The following is a 22,497-nucleotide window of genomic DNA, read 5'->3' as shown; positions in this document are numbered from 1 at the left end:
AAACCCAGATAAAATACAAGCCATTCAAAACCAAGCTGATCACTTAGTTTTCCAACCAAATCTTCAGGGCTGTTTCTCACCATGACCTAGATCTGCATTGACTTCTGATGGAGAAAAGGATATCCATTTAAAAGCAGTGCATTTTTTCTCATCCCTCTGGGATACTATACCGAAATACATCAGATCTAGATCTAAGAAGTTTAAACCATCAAGATCAGAAGGTCAAGCAAAAAGTCAATCTACTCAAGAAAAAAGATTCACAAGTCACTCTTTTGATATATGGGCACACAATTATGTAATTAACTGGCAAACACACAGACCAATTCAAGACTAGAACTGTAGAGTTCAATGTGCAACACTTGCAGATTGTAAAATTTATATTGCAGTTCTTACCCTTTGGGTCAATTTGCGATACTTTGATGTGACAGTTGATTGAGGTCTCTTCTAAATATCTTTTCAAAGAGAAAATTTTAAAATCGGTTGAGGTATAGGTTTAAATTTGGATATCCATGTTCTTATATGCATGAAATGTCACTAAACCCAATTTGGAAAAATGAAATCCTAGCATCAAGACTTTCAAAGAGAAACTGAAGATATGCCTCTTTCGAACATTCTATGGCTGCTAAACATCTTATTCTGTTGAAAACCCCACCTTGTCCCCTCAGACTGTGCAATAAAATACTGTTGCATAGACTCAGAGGATTACATGAGGGCATGAGGTGGTTGTGCCAATGTGCTGACCTTCCTTTCTTTCCTCTCTGTCCCTGCTTCCTGTCTTACTCTTTCTTCTCTGTTTCTGCTTTAGAGAACACCTTTTATGTCATTGGGCTTGGAAGCAGTTTAACATTGGAGTCTAATGCTCTATTAGTGATAACTAAATAAGCAAATAAATAAGTACATAAATCATCACATACCGCCGGCGGTATTCCAACCCGCCTGACCCCGGCTTACCGCCATGGATTTCATGCGGTTTGGGACCGCCATGAAATCCATGGCGGTAAGCACTATCCGTGCCAGGGAATCCCTTCCCTGGCACTGATAGGGGTCTCCCCCAACCCCCACCCGACTCCCTCCCCTACCCCCCCACCACCCCTGCCACCCCCAAAAGGTTGCAGGACCCCCATCCCCCACCCCGATCCCCAACATATACACACACATACACACATACACGCACGCATTCATGCACATACACACACCCCCCGCATTCATGCACGCATTCATGCACATACACACACCCCCCCCCGCATTCATGCATGCATTCACACGCCCCCTCAACATACACACACGCACACCCCCATGCACGCACACAACTCACAACACCCCCCCACCCCCCTTCCCTAGCGGACGATCACCTTACCTGTTCCTGGTGATCCTCCGGGAGGGAACGGGCAGCTCCGCCGACACCGCCACGCCACAGGTCGTGATTCGCTGGGCGGTGTTCTGTTGGCGTGGCGGTGGAGGTGGAGCTACCTCCACTTCCCCGCCTGCCGCCAGTATGGCTGTTGGCGGCTCTTCGTCCGGAAACGGGCGGAGCGCTGCCAACAGTCAGAATGGCCCGTGCGGAAGACGGCCAGCACTGGCGGTCTTCCGTGCGGCGGTCCCTCGGCTGTCTATTGAAAAGACCGCTGAGGTCGGAATGACCCCCCTGGTGTTGTCTTTTATTCCCTGAGTAACGTTACTGCTTTCGATTTTTGGGGGCTTCTCTGTTGGAAGTGTGAAATATACAAGTGGTTCTCTCTTATGAGAATTCAGAGGACCGCAACAAAAAGTGATGCAACAAAGCTCATAGGGCATGTTCTCATTAACTAGCAATGCAATGTTGTAAGGGCTCCTATCATAATGTTTGTGTTTGGATAGTCTTTGGACAACCTTTAATGAGCCATCAACCATGTCTGACCAGTATCACTTGACGACATATGATTTTGCAGGCTGATAAGCCTATTATGTCTCCAAAATATACATTTATATCACAATGATGAAAGGTTTAGTCCTACACCTGCCTTGCCCTTTTCAGATTTCCTGGTACTATGTCTTTCTGTTCCTGGTGTCGGGGCCATGAAAGCAGAGGCATGAACAGTAAATAAATCACTAGTTCTAAATACTTAACGTAATGCCTGTTCTTTCTGTCTCTCTCAACCCTTAAAAAATTGGAAGCTGTTGGGGGATAAGGGTGTGACAAGGTGCACTACTTCACTTCAATGGCGCTGACATTTTGTAGAACTAAGCATTGCTGACATTAGTGTTGTCAATGGGGCCAAACTGGGATATCACAATGGTCACCGTTGTGTAAATGAAGAAGAGAAAATTTGGAGGATAACACTTGACAGTTGAAATGTGGTCCCATTATAGGTCCATTTGGATTTATAGACTAGATGCAATGAGTGATACTTTATTTTTTTGCATGCTTTCCCCAGCTCCACCTACAATCAAGTCAACTGAGCCATCAGAGAGGTCTGTCGTGCTACACAAGTCAACAATCCTGCAGTGCATCGCTAGTGGGATCCCTAGCCCTTCTATCACCTGGCTGAAAGATGGCAGGCCAGTCAACACTGCTGAGGGACATATTGGAGTAAGTGATTTACATAAGTACATTCCCAAATTGCTGATTTTATAGCTATTTCAGGTTATGGAACAATTAGCTTCCATTAGTTGCTTTTGACTTGGCCAGCTGTTAGAGCCACATATCCGAGTTGTTTTAGAAAAGCATACCATCCAGTGAGGTATTCAAATACAGATTTATTCTCTCTGAGTGAGTTGATGATTGGCTCTACAATTAATCTTCTAAATGTAGTATTCATTTATTTCAACACTATGGGTCTGATTTAGAATTCAGTGGATGGAGTTACTCCATCACAAACATGACGAATATCCCATCCGTCATATTACAATTCCATAATATCCTGTGAAAATTGTAATACATCGAACAGGAAATCTGTCACGTTTGTGACAGAATAACCCTTACACCAAACTCTAAATCAGGCCCTATGTCAAGAAAAAGAATCAATTTTCACCTCTCCCAGAATTAACTTCATTGCCTTCCTCACTATGTCAGGGAGCAATAAAGAAGCTTTTATCATTGGGCATGAAGTCATTCAGGAAAAATACTCCACTCACCAGATTACCTCACCACTCAGGTCATCAACTAGGTTGTTGAACCCTCAATGCCCGGATTTTGAATTGCCTAGTGATTGTACTTTGATGTTCTTGTGTCCATCTCATGACCTCAACCAAAAATGGTCTAATATGTCCACTTTGAGGGCCTGTGTAATCTAGGAATTCTGTGGCTAGTGCTTGATTTGTAAAACAATAAGTGCCAGGGCTCTTATCAGGAGGCCACTCCAGCTTGCATCAGCCATTGCCCATTCCAGCACAGCCAGTGTCATTACCAACCCAACTGCTAACCAGGATACTCCTATTAGTATAACGATACAGACTATTCCAGGCCCCCCAAAGCCATAAGAATGGCTTAAGCTGCAGGTTTTAATATTTTGTAATGTATATTCAGTTAGTACACAACTGTTCTTGTGCTCATCTGTAAATTAGACTAGCAGCACTACCGTGTGGCAGACTGCCAAAAGTGCCAGTGTTGACAATTAGGTGCCAGTGTAGAGCACTGGAACCACCGGCTCAAATTAAGCACTGGCAATTGTAGGAAGCTGTCTATCTATGGAGTGTACCAATCGTAGGGGTACACTATGCAGATAGAACATGTGACCTTTTTTGGTTTACATTGGTTAAATAAATAACCCAAAATGCTCTCTTTTGTTGTAGTGTGGATGAGCACTTTAGGCTTATCAGACAGTAGCGCTAAGCATTTGTTGAACACATAGTCAATAAATGAGACACACACTTAAAAATAAACCTGCGACTAATTTAGAAAAATAGCATTGATTTTTTAATTATTTTAGACACCAAAATCTTCAGAATTAGGTAAGTACTGTTCGAATTGTCAATATTTACAGTGAGGCAAAAATGTCACACAAATGCGCTTTTGTGCTGTAATGCCTTCCTATCAAGAAATAAACCTGTACTCCATACAAGTACTTGCAAACATATTTCAGGGGTCCCCTTTAGGACTTTAGGTGCAAGGGGGCCAAAGCCAAGTGAGGCAGCAGAGTTTACCTGCCCTGGAGTCTCCGGGTGCAGAGGTGCTGGATGGGTCAGTAGCCTTGCGCGCTTCACCGTTAGTAAAGAAGGGGCTACCTAGAGACAGATTGCAGAAGGGGAGTCTGGGGCAAGTCCAGGAGCTCCCAACTGGGGGCTCAACTTGTAAGGGTCATGTGAGCAAGGGGACACAGTCAATGTTTGTGGTCCCGGGCCGGGGAGCTTGGGTGCAGAGGATTTGGCCGGCTACTCCTGTGTGTCACGGTTCATGGTAGGACCTGAGACTGGGAAGAAAAACAAACAGCAGGGTCACTTTCATGGTTAGCCTCATTGGTTCTATCGTCCCTCTGTGAGCAGGGCGGTTTTAGCAGCAGTTGTGTTTTGTCTAGACACAAACAAGCCTTGGTGCTTGTAGGAAGCTGGCCTGAAATGTGGTGGGTACCTAAGGTACGTACACCTTATACCAGGTCCAAGTTTCCCCTGTTAGTGTAGTGTAGGTAGCTGTGGATGAGCAGCCAAGGCTTATCTAGGAGACATGCAAAGCTCATGTAATACCACTGTAGTCACACAGCACTCAAACACATGAAAGAAAACACTCAGGCCATCATTATAACCCTGTCGATCGGTGACTGCCAGGGCTATAGTGGCGTTCGTACCGCCAACAGGCTGACGGTACTGGACACCATATTTAGACCGTGGCGGTACCGCCGCGGTAACCGCCATGGCGTTCCTGGCGGTTGCAAGCAGCGCTGCCCTGGGGTTTTCGACTCCCCTAACCGCCAGCCTGTCCATGGCAGTAGACACCACCATGGAAAGGCGGTAAGGGAACTCGGGGTGCCCCTGGGGGCCCCGTCACTGCCCATGCACTTGGCATGGGCAGTGCAGGGGCCCCCAGGCATAGCCCCATTGCGCATTTCACTGCCCAAATTTTGTGATGCTGCACATCAGCATTGCCGCCGGCTCAATTATGAGCCGGCAGCAATATTGATGTGGCTTTTCCGCTGGGCCAGCGGAAACGTCAAAATAGGGAGCAGCAGCAATGGCGGTATTCTGGCGCCCGCAGTCTCAGCGGTCTTCTGGGAAGACTGCAGAGGTTATAATGAGGACCTCAGTGTTACAAAAATAAAGGTTCTTCATTTTAGTGACACAATATGAAAAAGTACTAGAAAGGCAGCCATCCAATAGGAGGTAAGTAACACACTAAATATATACACTAGTTATCAGCAAGAGGTATAGAAATTGATAGAAAACAGTGCAAATGCAGATAGATAACAGTGACCCTAGGGGGAGACCAAAGCATATACTAAAAAAATGGAATGCAAACACAGTACCCACAGCTAGGTACATGGAATGTGTAGAGGGGAGCTGGGGGTTACTAGGAAACCCCAAAGGTAAGTACCACGGTGCCCCCTAGCGACCAGGAGGAAAGGAGGAAATTACTAGATTTTCCCCAAACCACCCAAAAGGAAGGAAAGAAGAAAATGCAACACACAGACAAGACTGCAAGAAACCAGTGGTGGATTCCTGAAGAGGAAGACCTGTGGAAGAAGGGGACCAAGTCCAGAAGTCACAGAAGAGTCCAGGAGGAGTAGTAGCTACTACCCACCCAGCTGTGGATGCAGGAGTTGGTCGACGGTCAGACAAAGATGGTCAGGAATGCAGCCATGGAGCAGGTGAAGAGTTTCTGGAGGATGCAGACGACGTCCCACGCAGGATGAAAGATTGCAGTCGGTCAGTGGTGGGGAAAAGTCACCAACAAGCCTTGGCAAAGGCAGAAGTCGCGGTGAAGCAAATGTGGAGCTGCCAGGGACCAGCAATGTCCAGGAGGACTCAACCCATAAGGGAGTCCACGGGGGACCCTCAGCAAGGCAGAGAGTCCACAGAAGAAGAGGCAGCCCCCAAAGGAGTCCCACTGGATGAGGAACCAGGAGTGACAGAGGAGCTCACTCAGCACAACTGGAGGAGGGTTCCACGCCGTAGAAAAAGCACGCAGAGGGCTGTGTGTCACAGGAAGGAGTGCTGGGGCCTGGAACTACATGGAGCCTTAAGATCCCTTGAAGGAGATGCCAACAAGCCTTGGTAGCTGCAAGAGACACAGCGCTCGGGGGTACTGTCGTGCGAGAGAAGGCAAAGGCTTACCTCCACCAAAGTTGGACAGCTGGCAGAGAGGACCAAGTGGACTACTCCGGACCACCACCTGTGATGCAGGATCCACACAGCTCAGGATGAGCCGGTCATAATTGCAGTTGGTGCCTGTGGATGCAAGAGAGTGACTCCTTCACTCCAAGGGAGATTCGTTCTTCCTTCTTATGCAGACTGAAGACTTGCCAGAGGATGCCCAGCTGGGGAAATTTTGCAGAAGCTGGAAGGAGCAGTGGAAACAATGTTGCAAGCAGAGTCTTTGGTGCTAAAGTCCCCAGCTAGTCCACAGTTCTTGCACTGGCCGGCTCTTATTTGCCAACCTACTTCTTTAGTCAGCTTTAGTCAGTCGAATCTGAGTTCCTGGTGTCAGGGGCCAGCCAATATTGCTCATTTTAAGGGCATTTTTTTAGGGTAGTGTAGGGTAATAGCCAACGGGCTACTTACTCCTGGTGTGACTACACCCCATATATGACCACTTTCTGTGGGGAGAGGGTGTAACACTGTCCCAGAGTTCCCAGGGGAAAGCCGGGGTCGCATATCAAGGACGCAGGAACTTTGAAGTCAGTGGCCTTCGTATGCAGATTTATTAGCCATCATGCTGGAGGAGGTGATAACACTTTCCTCTGGAGCAAGCATTGTTTCTGGCCTCAGAGTACAGACTCTCACCTCCAAGGGGTCAAAAACTCACCTGTGGTGGCAGGCTGTTCAATGCCAGTCAGCTATCACACTGGAGGACTAGTAGGCTTTCAGGGGGCACCTCTAAGGTGTCCTTTGGTGCAGGTCACAATAAATCCACTACTCACATCAGTATGGATTTATTAAGATGAGGTGTTTGATACCAAACACTATAGGTTTCAGTGAAGCCATTATGTATCTGGGTAACCCATAACGACCCATACATGCTTTAAAATGGCTTCCCTGTTCACTTGTGATATCTAGTAATCGAACTAGACATCACAGGGGCATATATGCTCATGCAAATATGTCCTCACATAAAATATAATGTTCCCTGCTTTATGAATCTAAGACCTGTTTTCATTCATGGCTTGCACCATGTCACGGAGCCTACAATGGCAATCTGCATGCAATTTGTAAGGGGGTCCCCTTAGGGTGGCATAATACCTGCTGCAGCCCTTAGGGACCCTCTTTACTACCCCTGCTCTAGGTACCGGAGGTACCATTTACTGGGGATGTATAGAGGTGCTAAAGTGTGTGGCAATTGTACACAATTAGATTAGTTTACCTTGTTGTAGGAAAAGAGCACTGGCACTGGGGATCTTGTAGTTTGACTCTTGCTCTAGGCAAGACTGCTCGTTTAGGGATGACAGTACTTATGTTTGTAGGCAACTATGCCAGTCCTACAACAAGTCGCAACTGTCGTCCCAACCCTCCTGGCTCACAAGCAGCACCTCGCCAAAAACCCCAAAACAGTAAAAGGTGATTTGTAGCAGACTTTACGCATGGACTCAAGAGTGTGACATCTCAGGGAGTGTCTTGGTTAAACAGAGATTACCCCTTTCTCACATTAACAACATGTCTCAACCAAACACAAGCAATGAAGAAGATGCAGTAAAGTTTCAATAGGTTTTATTTAACAAAACTGCAATCTATGATAAATTGCATGGGCTGCAATGATTAGGATGAAGAATAATGCAAGAAAACTGAATGGTAAAGACAAGAGTCATTAATACAAAGACCCCCACCATCTTGCAATGACATGAAGTGACAGAAAGTACGAGATATGTCCTAATACCCTAATAATGTGAACCTAATCTCTAACCTAGGAGAGAGCTAGGTGTGTTAAACCTAATCTGCCAAAGCCATGTCCATGAGAAGAGCCCCCCCAACCCTTGTTACCTTCGAATGAGGTCTCTAGCTCAGACTCCATAGGGACATGAAGACTGGGTCAGCATCAAGGCGACATGCTGTATCGATAGCAGCGATGGCATCTGGTAGGAATCCCCCTGACTATCTGTTAAAGTGAGGAGTATTTATACAGATCTGCTTGGACCCCTGACGTAGGTCTGTTCCCAAACAATAGATAACAAGACATGCTTGGGACGGTAATTTACATAAACAATCCCCTCAAAGGCGTGAAGAGGGAAAGTACCTAATGTGAACACCTACAGTTTGTTTATCTTTGTCGCTTGATATTGACGCCTTAGTGCAGTAATGCAAAACTAAAACATGGGCCTAACTAAATACAAGGCTACCATCTTAAAAGATTTAATTAAATAAATGCGCTAAAACAGAGCAAGCTAAGTAGGGTAAAAGTCACTAGGTGACGGGGGCACGGGCCTGCACGCCAAAGGCTAAGCTGACTCCTGTTTCCCATTAAAACAAGCTAGGATTCACTACAACCTGGCTAGCAGGAACCTAGTGCACCTTCAGTCGAAAAACCTCAGTACCAGTGGCAAAAAGTGTAGGTGACCATATCAAAAAGGTTACTTTCCTACCGCAATGGCATACAACATTTTGGTATTGAGATTCTTAACATATTAACCCCCTGCAAGAGTGGGAGGGTCTCACATGCTGGGTGGTCAGCATAACACAGGGCAGAAACAGAAATTGTTACCTGGCCAGCACATGTGTGTATTGTACTTGCAAAGGCCTAAGTGGCTGAGGTGATGTTGACGTCTGTGCACGGTCATATGTAAAGAAGACAATTTAGGGGGAGAAGTGAAATGCCTACATTGCTGGCCTGCTCAAAAACAAAGTTAAGTCAGTCTGTGACTTTCATGTTAATGGCATTAAAAACAAGCATTGGTAGTGCCAAAGGTCTGGTCTTGGTACGCTCAAGAAATGTTTACTTTTTTTTTCTATGGCCAGCATGTAGAAGAAAATTAAAAACAAGAAGAAAGAAAAAGAAAACATGCTGCCAACTAAGTGTGGCATTCATTTGTTTACAGTAAAACCTTTAGATTAAAAAATGATACTTTTTAATGTAACAGTGTGTGTTTTTCATAGCTGGCAGATGCATTTAAAGGTGCATTTACAGGATATCACAGGATAATGTGATTGTGATTGGCAAAAAGGAAATGTGCTTTTGAGTAATTGCAGCCTGCAAACATACTTTAAATGCATTAGTATGGCTAAAAAGTAAAAAGATGGAATGAAGAAAAAAGAATTAGCAAAGTAAAGTATTGGCCCACTATCACTGTCACAGAATTGGCCTTCTATGTAGGTTGTTGCGCACATGTGATCTACCAAAATACTGTCACTCGCAGTGATAGAAAGCCAATGCCTCATGTTCTATTATGTGTTGAGTGAACGCACAACGTAAATGACAGTTGAAGAGACCAGTGGATGAAAAGTGATAAGCCCCTGTATATACAGGGAGTGCAGAATTATTAGGCAAATGAGTATTTTGACCACATCATCCTCTTTATGCATGCTGTCTTACTCCAAGCTGTATAGGCTCGAAAGCCTACTACCAATTAAGCATATTAGGTGATGTGCATCTCTGTAATGAGAAGGGGTGTGGTCTAATGACATCAACACCCTATATCAGGTGTGCATAATTATTAGGCAACTTCCTTTCCTTTGGCAAAATGGGTCAAAAGAAGGACTTGACAGGCTCAGAAAAGTAAAAAATAGTGAGATATCTTGCAGAGGGATGCAGCACTCTTAAAATTGCAAAGCTTCTGAAGCGTGATCATCGAACAATCAAGCGTTTCATTCAAAATAGTCAACAGGGTCGCAAGAAGCGTGTGGAAAAACCAAGGCGCAAAATAACTGCCCATGAACTGAGAAAAGTCAAGCGTGCAGCTGCCACGATGCCACTTGCCACCAGTTTGGCCATATTTCAGAGCTGCAACATCACTGGAGTGCCCAAAAGCACAAGGTGTGCAATACTCAGAGACATGGCCAAGGTAAGAAATGCTGAAAGACGACCACCACTGAACAAGACACACAAGCTGAAACGTCAAGACTGGGCCAAGAAATATCTCAAGACTGATTTTTCTAAGGTTTTATGGACTGATGAAATGAGAGTGAGTCTTGATGGGCCAGATGGATGGGCCCGTGGCTGGATTGGTAAAGGGCAGAGAGCTCCAGTCCGACTCAGACGCCAGCAAGGTGGAGGTGGAGTACTGGTTTGGGCTGGTATCATCAAAGATGAGCTTGTGGGGCCTTTTCGGGTTGAGGATGGAGTCAAGCTCAACTCCCAGTCCTACTGCCAGTTCCTGGAAGACACCTTCTTCAAGCAGTGGTACAGGAAGAAGTCTGCAACCTTCAAGAAAAACATGATTTTCATGCAGGACAATGCTCCATCACACGCGTCCAAGTACTCCACAGCGTGGCTGGCAAGAAAGGGTATAAAAGAAGGAAATCTAATGACATGGCCTCCTTGTTCACCTGATATGAACCCCATTGAGAACCTGTGGTCCAACATCAAATGTGAGATTTACAAGGAGGGAAAACAGTACACCTCTCTAAACAGTGTCTGGGAGGCTGTGGTTGCTGCTGCACGCAATGTTGATGGTGAACAGATCAAAACACTGACAGAATCCATGGATGGCAGGCTTTTGAGTGTCCTTGCAAAGAAAGGTGGCTATATTGGTCACTGATTTGTTTTTGTTTTGTTTTTGAATGTCAGAAATGTATATTTGTGAATGTTGAGATGTTATATTGGTTTCACTGGTAATAATAAATAATTGAAATGGGTATATATTTTTTTTTGTTAAGTTGCCTAATAATTATGCACAGTAATAGTCACCTGCACACACAGATATCCCCCTAACATAGCTAAAACTAAAAACAAACTAAAAACTACTTCCAAAAATATTCAGCTTTGATATTAATGAGTTTTTTGGGTTCATTGAGAACATGGTTGTTGTTCAATAATAAAATTAATCCTCAAAAATACAACTTGCCTAATAATTCTGCACTCCCTGTATGTATGATGTCTATTTTTTATGTCTTCATGTAAGTTTATTATTATTATTTTGTGTGCCATTCAGAAATAACACTTTCTCTGTTTGTTTCTGGTAGAAACTACCCAATATTTTGTGTCTTACTTAAATATCAGACATAACTTTCTCCCATTTCTCTTGTTCTGGATTAGTTGGAATCCTCAGGGCGTATTCTGAAGATTGCAAAAGCTTTGTTGGAAGATGCCGCAAGATACACCTGTGTGGCAACCAATGCTGCTGGCGAAGCCCAGCAACATATCCAGCTTCACGTACATGGTAACACCTTTTCCTAACCATTTGGTTATTCCCTAGAATTTCTTAACTGTGGACTGCTCGCTTCAGTGAATCCGTTCCGTGCCTAAGTGGGGTTTTTCTAACATAGTAATTTATAATAAGGTGGCTGTGACATGTAGCTGAAAACCATATTCTAATAATGAAAGAATTTTGGGTTAGATTTACAAAACCAATTTGCAATCACAAACCCAGAGATTGACTGTTTTGCATGTTTGAAATCCATGTTGCAAGTCTGTAAAGCGTTCTGCCTCATAAAATGGGTTTTGCGAGCTATAGCAAATTGAAATTAAAAAAGGGTGTAAAAGGGGTGTTCTTTCCTGATTCTGATGCAACATTTGAGTATCAATGGTTTGTGCCTGCAATTATAAATCACAATTAAAAAAGGGTGTGAAGGATGTGCTCCTTCCTATTTGTTATTCAGTATTGAATGTATCAATTGTTTGCGACTGCAATTGCTGTTGAAAACTATTGATCAGTTACTGACACATCAAAGGAGGTGGAAACTGATGACTAAAGTAGACCGCGTCCATTTATGAAGCTTTCCCTTTGTGAATTGTGTTAGCACCCTCAGGAGAAGTAAGACCAGTGCCTGCTCCTCCCACGGTTTCTATAAATGAAAAGCTTTTATGTTTTTTTTAAAGCTGGTACCTTTAAATAGCAGTTTCTCAATTAGGAATAAAACACAAGAATGGTGGTCTGTTATTTCTTGCAGGTCACTATTCTTGTATTTGTAGCCAATCATAAAGGGTCACAAATAACAACCTACATAATTAATTGCAACGGGCATGTCATTCTGTGACCCCTAGCTACTTGAAATTTTGTGATATGACCTATGGGTACATAGATCACACTGCAAAATGAAGGGCAGGTCTCAAAAAGTCAGTGCGCAATTTACAACCACTTTCTGCAAAATCTGGCCTGTGTTTCAATGGCAGGATAAAGTTATGTGAACCACATTGCTGTTTGCCACACTGCCCGAAGAAGCATCAACAGATCAATAAAGCTACAACTGTAGAAAAGGGTCCTTCCAGATAAAACCACAGTAATCTGTCATTCAGGACTTTTAGGAGCATAAATAAACTAAAATAATTTAACTATTCCTCTAAAATCTTTCACTTGAAAAGATGTTAATGGGTATGTACGAAGCTAGTCCTTTATATGGTATGCAAATACTGTGTAAAGGGTCCAGGAGTTCCCAAGTGAGTGGACAGGGCTTGGTATGCAATCACAAAGTGCTCTACTTAAGGGTAGTGTGGTCGAGCAGCCTTAGACTTAACACAGAGGAGTGCAGTACATCTACAAATGTACACAGTAGTCAATAAATGAGACACATGTCTCAAAAAGGAGATCCACACCAATTTATTAAAATAGCAAGTATCGTTATATATGTTTAGAAATCAGAGAAAAATTGTTCAGGTACATAGAAATTCTTTCCACTTTAAAAAGTGGACACAGTGTGATTTCTAAGTTCTGCAATGTTATCCTAAGGGAGGAAAACAGGCTCTGCAATCAGGTAGAGTATAGCAACTTACAAGAGCAACCACCTGGGGTTAAGGTGAGTAGTGGGCAAGGTCCAGGGCATCACCAACTTTACACCCTTAGTGGCACACAGGTGGCTCGGTGCAAAGTGCAAAACTGCATTGGGTGCCCAATGAGTTTCTATTGAGATCGGTCACTGCAGAAAGAGGCTGTAAGCTAGGACCCGGCATCCAGTTTGGGTGAGCCATCAAATTGGCCAGGTCTTGCAGTGCTCAGGGACGTAGAGACAGCAGTGATCCTCTTCTTCTCAGTTGGGGGTCCGGATGCAGAGGGTTCTTGGACCATTGGGTGTCTGTCAGTGGTGAAGGCCACAGTAGAGGGGGGTCCACAGTACAGGCTGCAGGCGTGGACTGGGAAACCAGTTGGGGTGTACCAACAATTGGCCTCAGGTCTCACGAGCCTGGGGGACACAGAGACACAAGTGGTCCTCTTCTCCTCGGTCCAGGTGCAGAGTTGCAGTGGACCTTCAGGGTTTCCATTACCGGAGGCAGTCGCGGTTTAGGGGGTCCTGCACAAAGAGACTGCAGGCATTTGAATAAAGGTTGCAGTGGGGAAACTCATGATGCACCTTGTCTCTGGAGAGGCTGGGGACCAGATTGGCACCATGGGCCCACTTCAACTCGGGCTGGAAGGCCCAAGTGTAGTGGTGCTGTCCGGCAGCGGTTTTGGGAATCTGGAGTCCTCTTCAGCGGTTCTTTAGTGCCTGCAAGGATGCAGGGGAGCAGCTCCATTACTCCACGGGAGTTCTTTGTGCTGGGGTGAAGGCTGGCAGTCTTTCCAGGCTTTTGGAAGTTTCAGCAGCTGGAGGACGAGGTGTCGTTCTCACAATTGTCGAAGTCCACAGGAAAGCTGGCAAGGTTGGCACCAAGTCTGTCACGGATCTTCAGTTCTTGCCTTTTGCATCTCTGGAGTGCCCTTCTTCTTCACAACAGCAGGGCTCTGCTTCTCTCGTGCCAGGGGCTCCTCTAAATAGTGAATTTAGGGGTATTATAGGGTGTGTAGTGTAGCACCCAGTTGGCTATTGACTCTTGGGGTCACTATGCCCCCTATGTGACCACTTCCTGTGAGAAGTGGGCATCTCAAAGACTGCTACCTCTGAAAAAATGTGTCCACCTTGCAGTAGCCCATCTTAGGGTTGGTACCTGCCTGGAGGTGGCATGCCTACCCAACTAACTAATTTTCCTACCTTTCCAGATGCCACATGGGCTCTGGGCAGGGGTGGCAGCCCTTTGAAGCTTGCCACCTTAGGTAGGGTAAAGAAAAAAGTACTTTGACTGAAAATGCTGTAATTGATTTTATGAATATTAGCATGGGTACAATATGTGTGTGACTTCATTAGTATACTTTTCATGTCCCATTGAATATATCTGAAGACAGCCTTTTAAATGCTTGGTTCCCCATGGCGATTATATGTTATTATTTTCGAATTTAATAAATGCACAATTTGTTCTAAGTCAACTCTTTAGTTGCTTATATACTTCATTGTAATTCTATGATTATTATGAGAAATGTATTTTCCCTGGAACCAGTGTTCCTTCAATGGTGCAGGAAGGCTAATCAGTAGGTCATCCTGTTGGAGGGGTTTACTCTCTTCCCGGACAGGCTTTTGTTCTGGGCCACCTGAGAGTAGAAGGCTCTCACCCTAGGGGTCCAGAACGGTGTTTTGGGTGGCAGGCTGGTAGAAAACAGTCCGTGAGCAAACTAGAGGCTGGTAGGGTTTGAGGGGGCACCTCTAAGGTGACCTGTGGGTGCTGGTATTGGTAACTTCAACACTGACATCAATGTGGGTTCACTAATATAAGATGTTTGATACCAAACATCCCTATCTTCTATGAAGCCATCATGTAGTTGGGGAACTCTTATTGACCAGTGTCCAACACATGCATTTAAAATGTTTTCCCTGGTCACTTACTATGTATGTGAATTGACAAAGACGTACCAGGGGCACATCTGCTTGTGTAGATATGTTCTCACGTGAAATATAATGTACCCTGCCTTAGGGCTGTGAGGTCTACTAGAAAGGTGACTTACATATATTGCATGCAGTGTTAGGGATATAGCACACAGACTGTGTGCTATGTCATGCTTTCACTTTTGTCTGCATCAAGTCATGTAGCCTTCAATGGTAGCCTGTCATGGGCTTGGTGAGGGATCCCTTAGGGAGGCACAATTCATGCTGCTGCCCTTAAGCACCCTCTTTAGTACCTGAGGCCCTAGCTACCAGGGGTGCCATTTACTAGGGGCTTGCAGAGGGTGCTGAAGGATTTGCCAATTTGACTGTTTTGGGGGAAAAACACTGGCATTGGAGACCTGGTTGGCAGGGGACCAAGAGCACTTCAGTCAAAGTTGTATCAAAGAACCAGGCAAAAGTGGGGGTGGGGGGTACTGCAACGAAGAACCCAGGTCCCTGCAGGGTACAATATAAAACATAAAAAGTGCAGAATTCTGTCAATGACTATCAGTTATGCGTACACAACTCCCTCCAATATTCTGTCCACACCTTCTCCATTGACGTCTTAGTGGACATTATATATATGACATTACCAATTACATGACTGGAGACATCATGTATCACATCCCCATTGACATCATCAGTTGCATCACAAAAGCCTGTCAACCACAATGTTAGTCATACTTCACTGTGCTAATCATTCAACTGTATCTAGAAAACTGTGAACACTGGGATTTACTTTAGGCAGATTCTATACTGAAAAAATTCTGCGGCCAGAGGATGTTCCAGACAGTTTTGATCAGACCCTGTACTCAGTGCTTCTATTCCAAGAGGCCACCGTGTTTGGCCTATGACTGTGTCCCATGAGCTTTATGGGCATGCCTGAACCTTAGACCTGGCCTTGCACAAAAGCTTTGGATTCAAGGTAGGAAAGTCCCCTCTTTCTGGTGTGGTTACCCCCACATTTTGCCTTGTGTCAGTGTGCTTAGACTATTTTCACTGGGATCCTGCTATCTCCTCCAAATGTAGCTGCTTTGGTACTTCTTACACCCCACAATTGGCATACTGGTGTTCCCCTGTAAGTCCCTAGTATATGGTACATAGGTACCCAGGGCATTGGTACACCAGGGGCTGCAGTTTGGATTATGCTACCCACAGGAGTCCTTGTATACTGTGTCCGCAGGCCTGCCAATTGCAACTTGCGTGAAAAGGTGCATGCACCCTTTCACTACAGGGCACTACACCAGGTCACTATAAGTCACCCCTACGGTAGGCCCTTTTAGTCGAAAGGGCAGGGTTCGGGTCCCTGTGTGTGTGGGCACCCCTGCATGAGCAGAGGTGCCCCTGCAAACTGCAGTTCCAATTCCCTGGATTCCGTAAGTGCAGGTAATCTATTTTAGCTATGTACTGTCCACTGGTCACAGCTATATAAGGGTAACTCCGAATCCAGACATGTTTGGTATCAAACATGTCAGACTCGTACTCCAATACTGATTCCAGTATTGGTAGCATGATTCCATGCGCTCTCTCAGTTCCTTAGAGGATCACCCAGTTCTGCTCCTGCCAGTCTTCCAGGGTATGCGGTCAGCCCTTGCTGCTCCAGTCCCTCAGACACAATTCTGCCCTCCTGCTGCTTGACAAGCTCAAGCAGGGGACAGCAGAACAAAGGATTTCCCGTAGGAGAGGGGTGCAAACACCTCTTCTTTGGATTGGGTTTTCCCTTTTGCTATTGGCCTCCGGAACCGCTGCTGGGCAACACAAGAACCGAACAAGACTGCAGCACCTGAGAAGACTTCTCCTTGCAACATTGTTTCTCCTGCTCCTGCCAGCAATCTGGAACATTTCTATGGCTGTGCATCCTCTTGGGACAGCAGGACTTCAGCTTCTCCAAGAAGCAAGAAGGAATCTCCCTTGGGGTGGAGGAGTCACTCCCCTGCTTCCGCAGGCCCCTAAGGCAATGATCTCTGGATAGTGGGATCTTCTGTCCTCCGGATCTGCAAAGATTGTCCAACACAGGTGGTGAATCTGAGGGATCCCTGGTTCCTCTCTGCCTTCTATCCATTGTGGGAGAAGGTGAGCCCTTGCCTCTTCCATTGGGACAGAATACCTCTGCACTACGACTGTTGCAGCAGCCAAGGCTTAATGACTCCTGCTCCGAGGGTTCTCCAGGCTCAACTTAGCCCTGGCCCCTGGCACTCTACCTGTGCAAGGACAGTCTCCTCTCTTCTACTCCAGTGACGTGGGACTCCTCTTCAGGTGTGCTGACTGGGCCTCACTGCAACTTACTGTGCCTGCTGCCAGTGGGTTGCTTGTGGGGGCTGACTGCTTTTGCTGGCTCTCCTGTCTTCTGAGGGTCAGCCCGGACTCCCCTCTAAGGGTTGGTCCCCAGGACCTTGCTGGTCATCCACAGCTCTGCAAAACTTGTGCTTGTTGGTGGCCATTCTGACCACTGACCCATCTGCAATCCGGTGACCATCGAGGGACAGGTTGTAGGCAACTTCAGGGACTCCTCTGCAGCTGCTGGACTACGCAGCTGGACTTCATCCATCACCGTCGACTAGGATCTTCAGCTACAGAAGGGTGGGCATTGGCTCCTGCCCTACCTGGTTACTCCTGTGTGGACTGGACTCTGTCCCCTTCTTTTGCAGGTCTTCTTCACCCAGAATCCAACCCTGGGTTCCACTGTCCCATCCTGCTTCTGCGTTTTCCAACCGCTACGTCCCATGTTAGCCTATGGGAAAATTGGGTAATTTAACTCTCTGCACCCAGGCTCTGGGGATCTTCTAGATCCTTACCTTTTAGGGTTCCACTCTCTCCCAGCGATTGTCTAACTATCCCATACACTCTGGTGTGGGACACCCGTTCTCATTCCATTTTTTTAGTGTATGGTTTAGCCCCCCTATAAGACCCTTGCTAATTTATGCCTTCCTAATTACTTACCTGTGTACATTTCTTGTCCTCATACTTCCAGGAGGAAGTATACCAATAGTAGTCGAGTTTGGGGTGCCTATAATAAAGTACCTTTAGTTTTGCAACACTGTGTGATTCCTTTCATGTATGATAAGTGGCTGTGTGACTGCTGTGGTATTGCAACTGCTTCACATGCCTTCGAGATACATCTTGGCTGCTCACCACAGCTGCCATTGAGAACCCTGGCTGTCTAGACACTATCATTCACTAATAGGGGTGTGTTTGGAAGACAGTATAAGGTGCAACACCATAGATGTCCACCACACACTGTGCCAGCTTCCTACATTCACCATCCCTACTCCTACGGTCCACTGAGCTTGCCTTGCAGTCATGAGCAGCAGTATGGTACCAGAATAATATTGCCAGAATATTGTTTGACAAAAATATTGTGTCCTAAATATAGTTTACAAACATATCCCCCATTTGAGTTGCTAATGGAAATTCAGCATCCAGTGGTTTTGTAAACTATATTTAGGCCACAATATTTATGTCACATGATATTTGTCTCAATGATTTTTTGACGTATAGCCATAGTAATCAAGCACTCGTTTCAGGTCCTGGTCTTCAGCAGTGCCCTGCAGTCAAGAGCCAACCCCAGTGGTCATGTCATTTGTGCTCTGGGTGCAGGATTGATGCTCAGCACCCATTCCTCCGGGGCCTGCTGAGTCTAACCTCTAAAGTGCTCAGAATTGTCTCAACACATTCCACATAACGTTCAGCTGTGTGCTGTGGGTGTTGGACCTGTCTTTTGACAAGATCCTTCACTGAAAACCACTTCCTGCTTGGTATGCCCTTTGCTATGCCCTGCAGAGCCATGCCACAGGTCCTGTGCTCTGCCGCTTTGCTCTATAGCTGCTTCTGTCATCTTTTTGATTATGTCATGGCTGATTTGGCGTGGAAGCATAACATTTTTTTCAACAGAGGTTTTTAATTTCAGGTTTTTTTGTTAATATGTAGCAATTTTTGCTGTGGCGAAGAGCATAAATTCCTATAGGGCTCAAAATGTACAGTGCCCTGCTTCATTTGAAATGCCTTAATAACTTTGCCCCATTTTGCTGTCACCAATCTAAACAGAATTTGAACTAAAGCTCTAAGAGCCAAGCATCTGCCAAAGGTTGAGCAGATTTGTCAAATGGTACTCTAGTTATTAGTGAAAACAATATGTGCATTTCCTAGAGTGTAACTAAGCCATAACCAGATGGTTGTTATCGCTGACCTATAAGTGTATGGGGGCCTTGTGTGTGTTTGTGTATGTGTTTTAAAGTTCATTGTAAATGGAAGGAATACAAATGATTAGGGTGAACATTCCAAACTAAGGTAAGTCTGCTTGTAGACTGAATTTCTTTGTATGGATGAGGTTTGTCTGTTTACTGAACTAACATTCCTATAAATACTAATGATCCATGCAGGATAGTATGGTAGTATGGCCCCTGAGACCTTTTTTCATAATTGAACAGACTGAGCCAACAAGTCTGTAAGCAGGAAGTGTGGGTCAGTAGGTAGACTCTTGTGGGTTGATGAACTGCCATGCACTCGAGGCTCTTAACATCAGTCATTTTGTTTGTCCCCTGTGGGAAACTGGCTATCTATGTAATGTAGCAATGAAAGGGGACACCATGCAGATAGTCCAAGCAACCCTTATTGGCTTAGAGGGTTTAAATTAATAATCCCCAATGCTCTTTTTGTATTAGTGTGGATGAGCGTTATAGGCGTATCAGAGGATAGTATTAACCATTTGTTGAACACACAGTCAATAAATGAAACACACACTCAAACTGAAACTCAAGAAATTTTTTGAAAAATAGCACAGATTTTTATATGAATTTAGACACCATGATCTACAAGAACAGAAAAACATACACAGCACAGGGTCACTTGCAAACGACTTACAGGACTGTTCTTCAGAACTTAAGGTAAGTAGGGGCTAATGTCCTCAAACCCACCAGCAGTTTCGAGTTGCCTGCTGTAGTGTGTCTGGGTGCAGAGGTTCTGGTCACAAGGGTAGCCGCAAATACTACTGCTGAAGTCAATGGGGAAGATCACCTGTAGAAAAGAGGCTGCAATAGGGACTGGGGGACCAGTCCGGCAGAGAGTCGGCTCGTGGGGTTCTTAGGACCACAGAGACACCGTTGATTCTCTTGAGCTCAGACTGGGGGGCTCAGGCATTTTGTCCAGCAGGTCACTTGTGTTAGAGGCTCTCACTTCTTGGGGTCGACCTGGAGATGGGGGAAATAAGACAACAGGGCCACTCTAGGTGCTGGCCTTGATGATGCTGATGTCCCTCATTGGCAGGTCCGTTTTGGTGGTGTTGATGTCCAGACTGGAAACTTAACAAGCCTTGGTGCTTGCAACTTGTTGGGGTACTCCGGGTATTGGTAAGGGGAAGCTCCAGGCTGGCTCAGCATCTCAAAGACAGGCTAGATCAGTGGGGCTGCACTCCTGGACACTCAGGATCCTCTTCCTGGTGAGCTGCTCCATTAGTGGCCCGATGGTCAGCAAAACTGAGAACTAGACAGCCGCAGTTGGTGCCTGCTGGTGGAGGAAAGTGGCTCCTCCACTCCAAGGGAGATGCTGACTGATGGACAAAGTGCTGGCACTCCTCCAAGGCTCTGGGCAAAAAACTGCAGGACGAGTCAGGTCTTTGCATTGTTGGGAGAGGAGCAGGGAGGCAGGGTTTTGCACTGAGTCCACAGCTGGTCCACAGTTCTTGCGTCTTCAGCGCTTCTTTGTCATTCTTTTTTTTTTTGTAGTTGGTGAATCTGAATCCTGGTGCCAGGCGGGCCACGTACATACTCAATTTCAGGGCATTTAGGGGAGTGTAGGGTAGTAGCTAGTGGGCTACTTACTCCTGGTGTGACTACACTCCCTATATGACAACTTCCTATGGGGAGTGGGCATAACCCTGTCCAGAGTTCCTAATTCCACCAAAACCAAGGTGGTGGAACCCTTCCTTCATGGAGCACATCAGGCAGACCATCTTAGGGTTGTGACCAGACAGGTGGTGCAAAACACCTTTTTGCACAGCTAATTTCCCACCTGTCTTGTTGCCAAATGGGCCACTGGGCAAGTCGTGGTATCTGGAGGAAGCCAGGGTTACATATCAAAGGCGGCAGATATGCCCTCACATAAAATATAATGCACTTTGCCTTATGGCTTAAGAGATGTAGGGGTGACTTGCATATATTGTATGCAGTGACTTTGGCATGGCACACAGTCAGTATGCCATGTTGTGTTTTCACTCATGGTTTGCACCATGACAGGGAGTCTGCAATGACAGTCTGCATGCATTTTGTGTGGGGGTCTCTTAGGGTCGCACAGGCACAGTACATGCTGCAGCCCTTAGGGACCTTCTTTGGTACCCTAGCCTTAGGTACAAGGGGTACAATTTCCTAGGGGCTTTCAGGGGTGCTAATGTGTGTGCCAACTGTGTTACAGTTTAGTGTTCTGTTTCTAGGGGAAATAACACTGGCATTAGAGCATTATTAGCTGGCTTCAGTGCAGTCAGTTGAAAACCAACATCCAGTGGTTCAAATGGTGGCAAAAAGTGGGGATGGGGATCTGCAAAGAGACGTCTAGTTTCCTACATTCCCCCTCTTTCAAATTGTTGATACACAGTAAAAACATTCCAAAATAAGTATCCCAAGTACAGACATTTTTCCTAAAAATAGGGCATTATATAGAATACTAAATAATATACAAAGTATCTGTAAGTTAGATTTTGTATATGTATTGGCATTTTGTTAAGCGAGACTTAGACAATAAGGTATCTTGGTGTTACAGTTGATTACCATTTTTATGACTAATCCTAAAATTACTGAGAGGCATACAACTAGAACTTAGTAGTTCAAAACCTAAATTCATGATCTTTCACCCTGAAAGAACAAAAAGTACAAATGTAAGCTGTACGTTAACGCAGATTCAATAGATCAGGTTCCCAATTTTGACTTTCTAGGGATAAGATTAACACTTAGCTTGGATTGGTCTATGCATGTCCATAAACCCGACTGCTCATTGACATGTTAGTCATCAAGACTGCTGAAGACATTTAATTAAACTCACGCCAAGAAAGCCACCCCAGTGATGGAAATTTATAATGTAAAGAAACTGAGAGCTGCTCCATATGGAACTAAGATTTGGGGTTATGGCAACTGCAAAATCAATCAAACATTTATAGAGCGCTGCAAATCACCCAATGCGGGTCTCGAGGCACTGGAGTGGTATGCTGCTTTGTGGAGGAATGATCATTCGAACATCCAGGTCTTTAGTTCTCTTCTGAATTGCCGGAGTGATGGTGCAGTCCTGAGGTGCAGGGGGTGGTTGTTCCAAGCCTTGGCTGCCAGGTGCAAGAAGGAGCGTCCTCCACAGTTGTCACGACTGATCTGTGGGGTGTCTGAGAGGGAGGGAAACTGATCGGAGGTGTCTGGTCAGTTGGTCGAAGGTCAGACATCCTATTGACTACAGAAAGTAGATTTATTAGGCTCCTATTTGCCCTTCCAAAAAGTATGTACTTGATCCCACTATACCTTGTCCTGACATTTAAGTAAATATCTTGGAAAGCTGCACTTAGGCCTTGCTCTATTGTTA

General features: G+C 45.3%; 1 protein-coding gene across 1 annotated transcript in view; it reads left to right on the top strand.

The window, feature by feature from the left end:
• Positions 1–22,497, top strand: part of HMCN1 (hemicentin 1) — a 1,093,576-nt gene that overhangs the window by 574,738 nt on the left and 496,341 nt on the right. The window contains exons 35-36 of the mRNA XM_069232006.1: positions 2,415–2,569; positions 11,312–11,435. Of these exons, the coding sequence (XP_069088107.1) occupies positions 2,415–2,569; positions 11,312–11,435 (279 nt within the window). The remainder of the gene's footprint in view (positions 1–2,414; positions 2,570–11,311; positions 11,436–22,497) is intronic.

The sequence above is a fragment of the Pleurodeles waltl genome, chromosome 4_2 (assembly GCF_031143425.1).
Source record: "Pleurodeles waltl isolate 20211129_DDA chromosome 4_2, aPleWal1.hap1.20221129, whole genome shotgun sequence".
Lineage (NCBI taxonomy): Eukaryota > Metazoa > Chordata > Amphibia > Caudata > Salamandridae > Pleurodeles > Pleurodeles waltl.
Note: the sequence above shows the minus strand (reverse complement) of the source record. Positions and strands in the feature narration are given on the sequence as shown.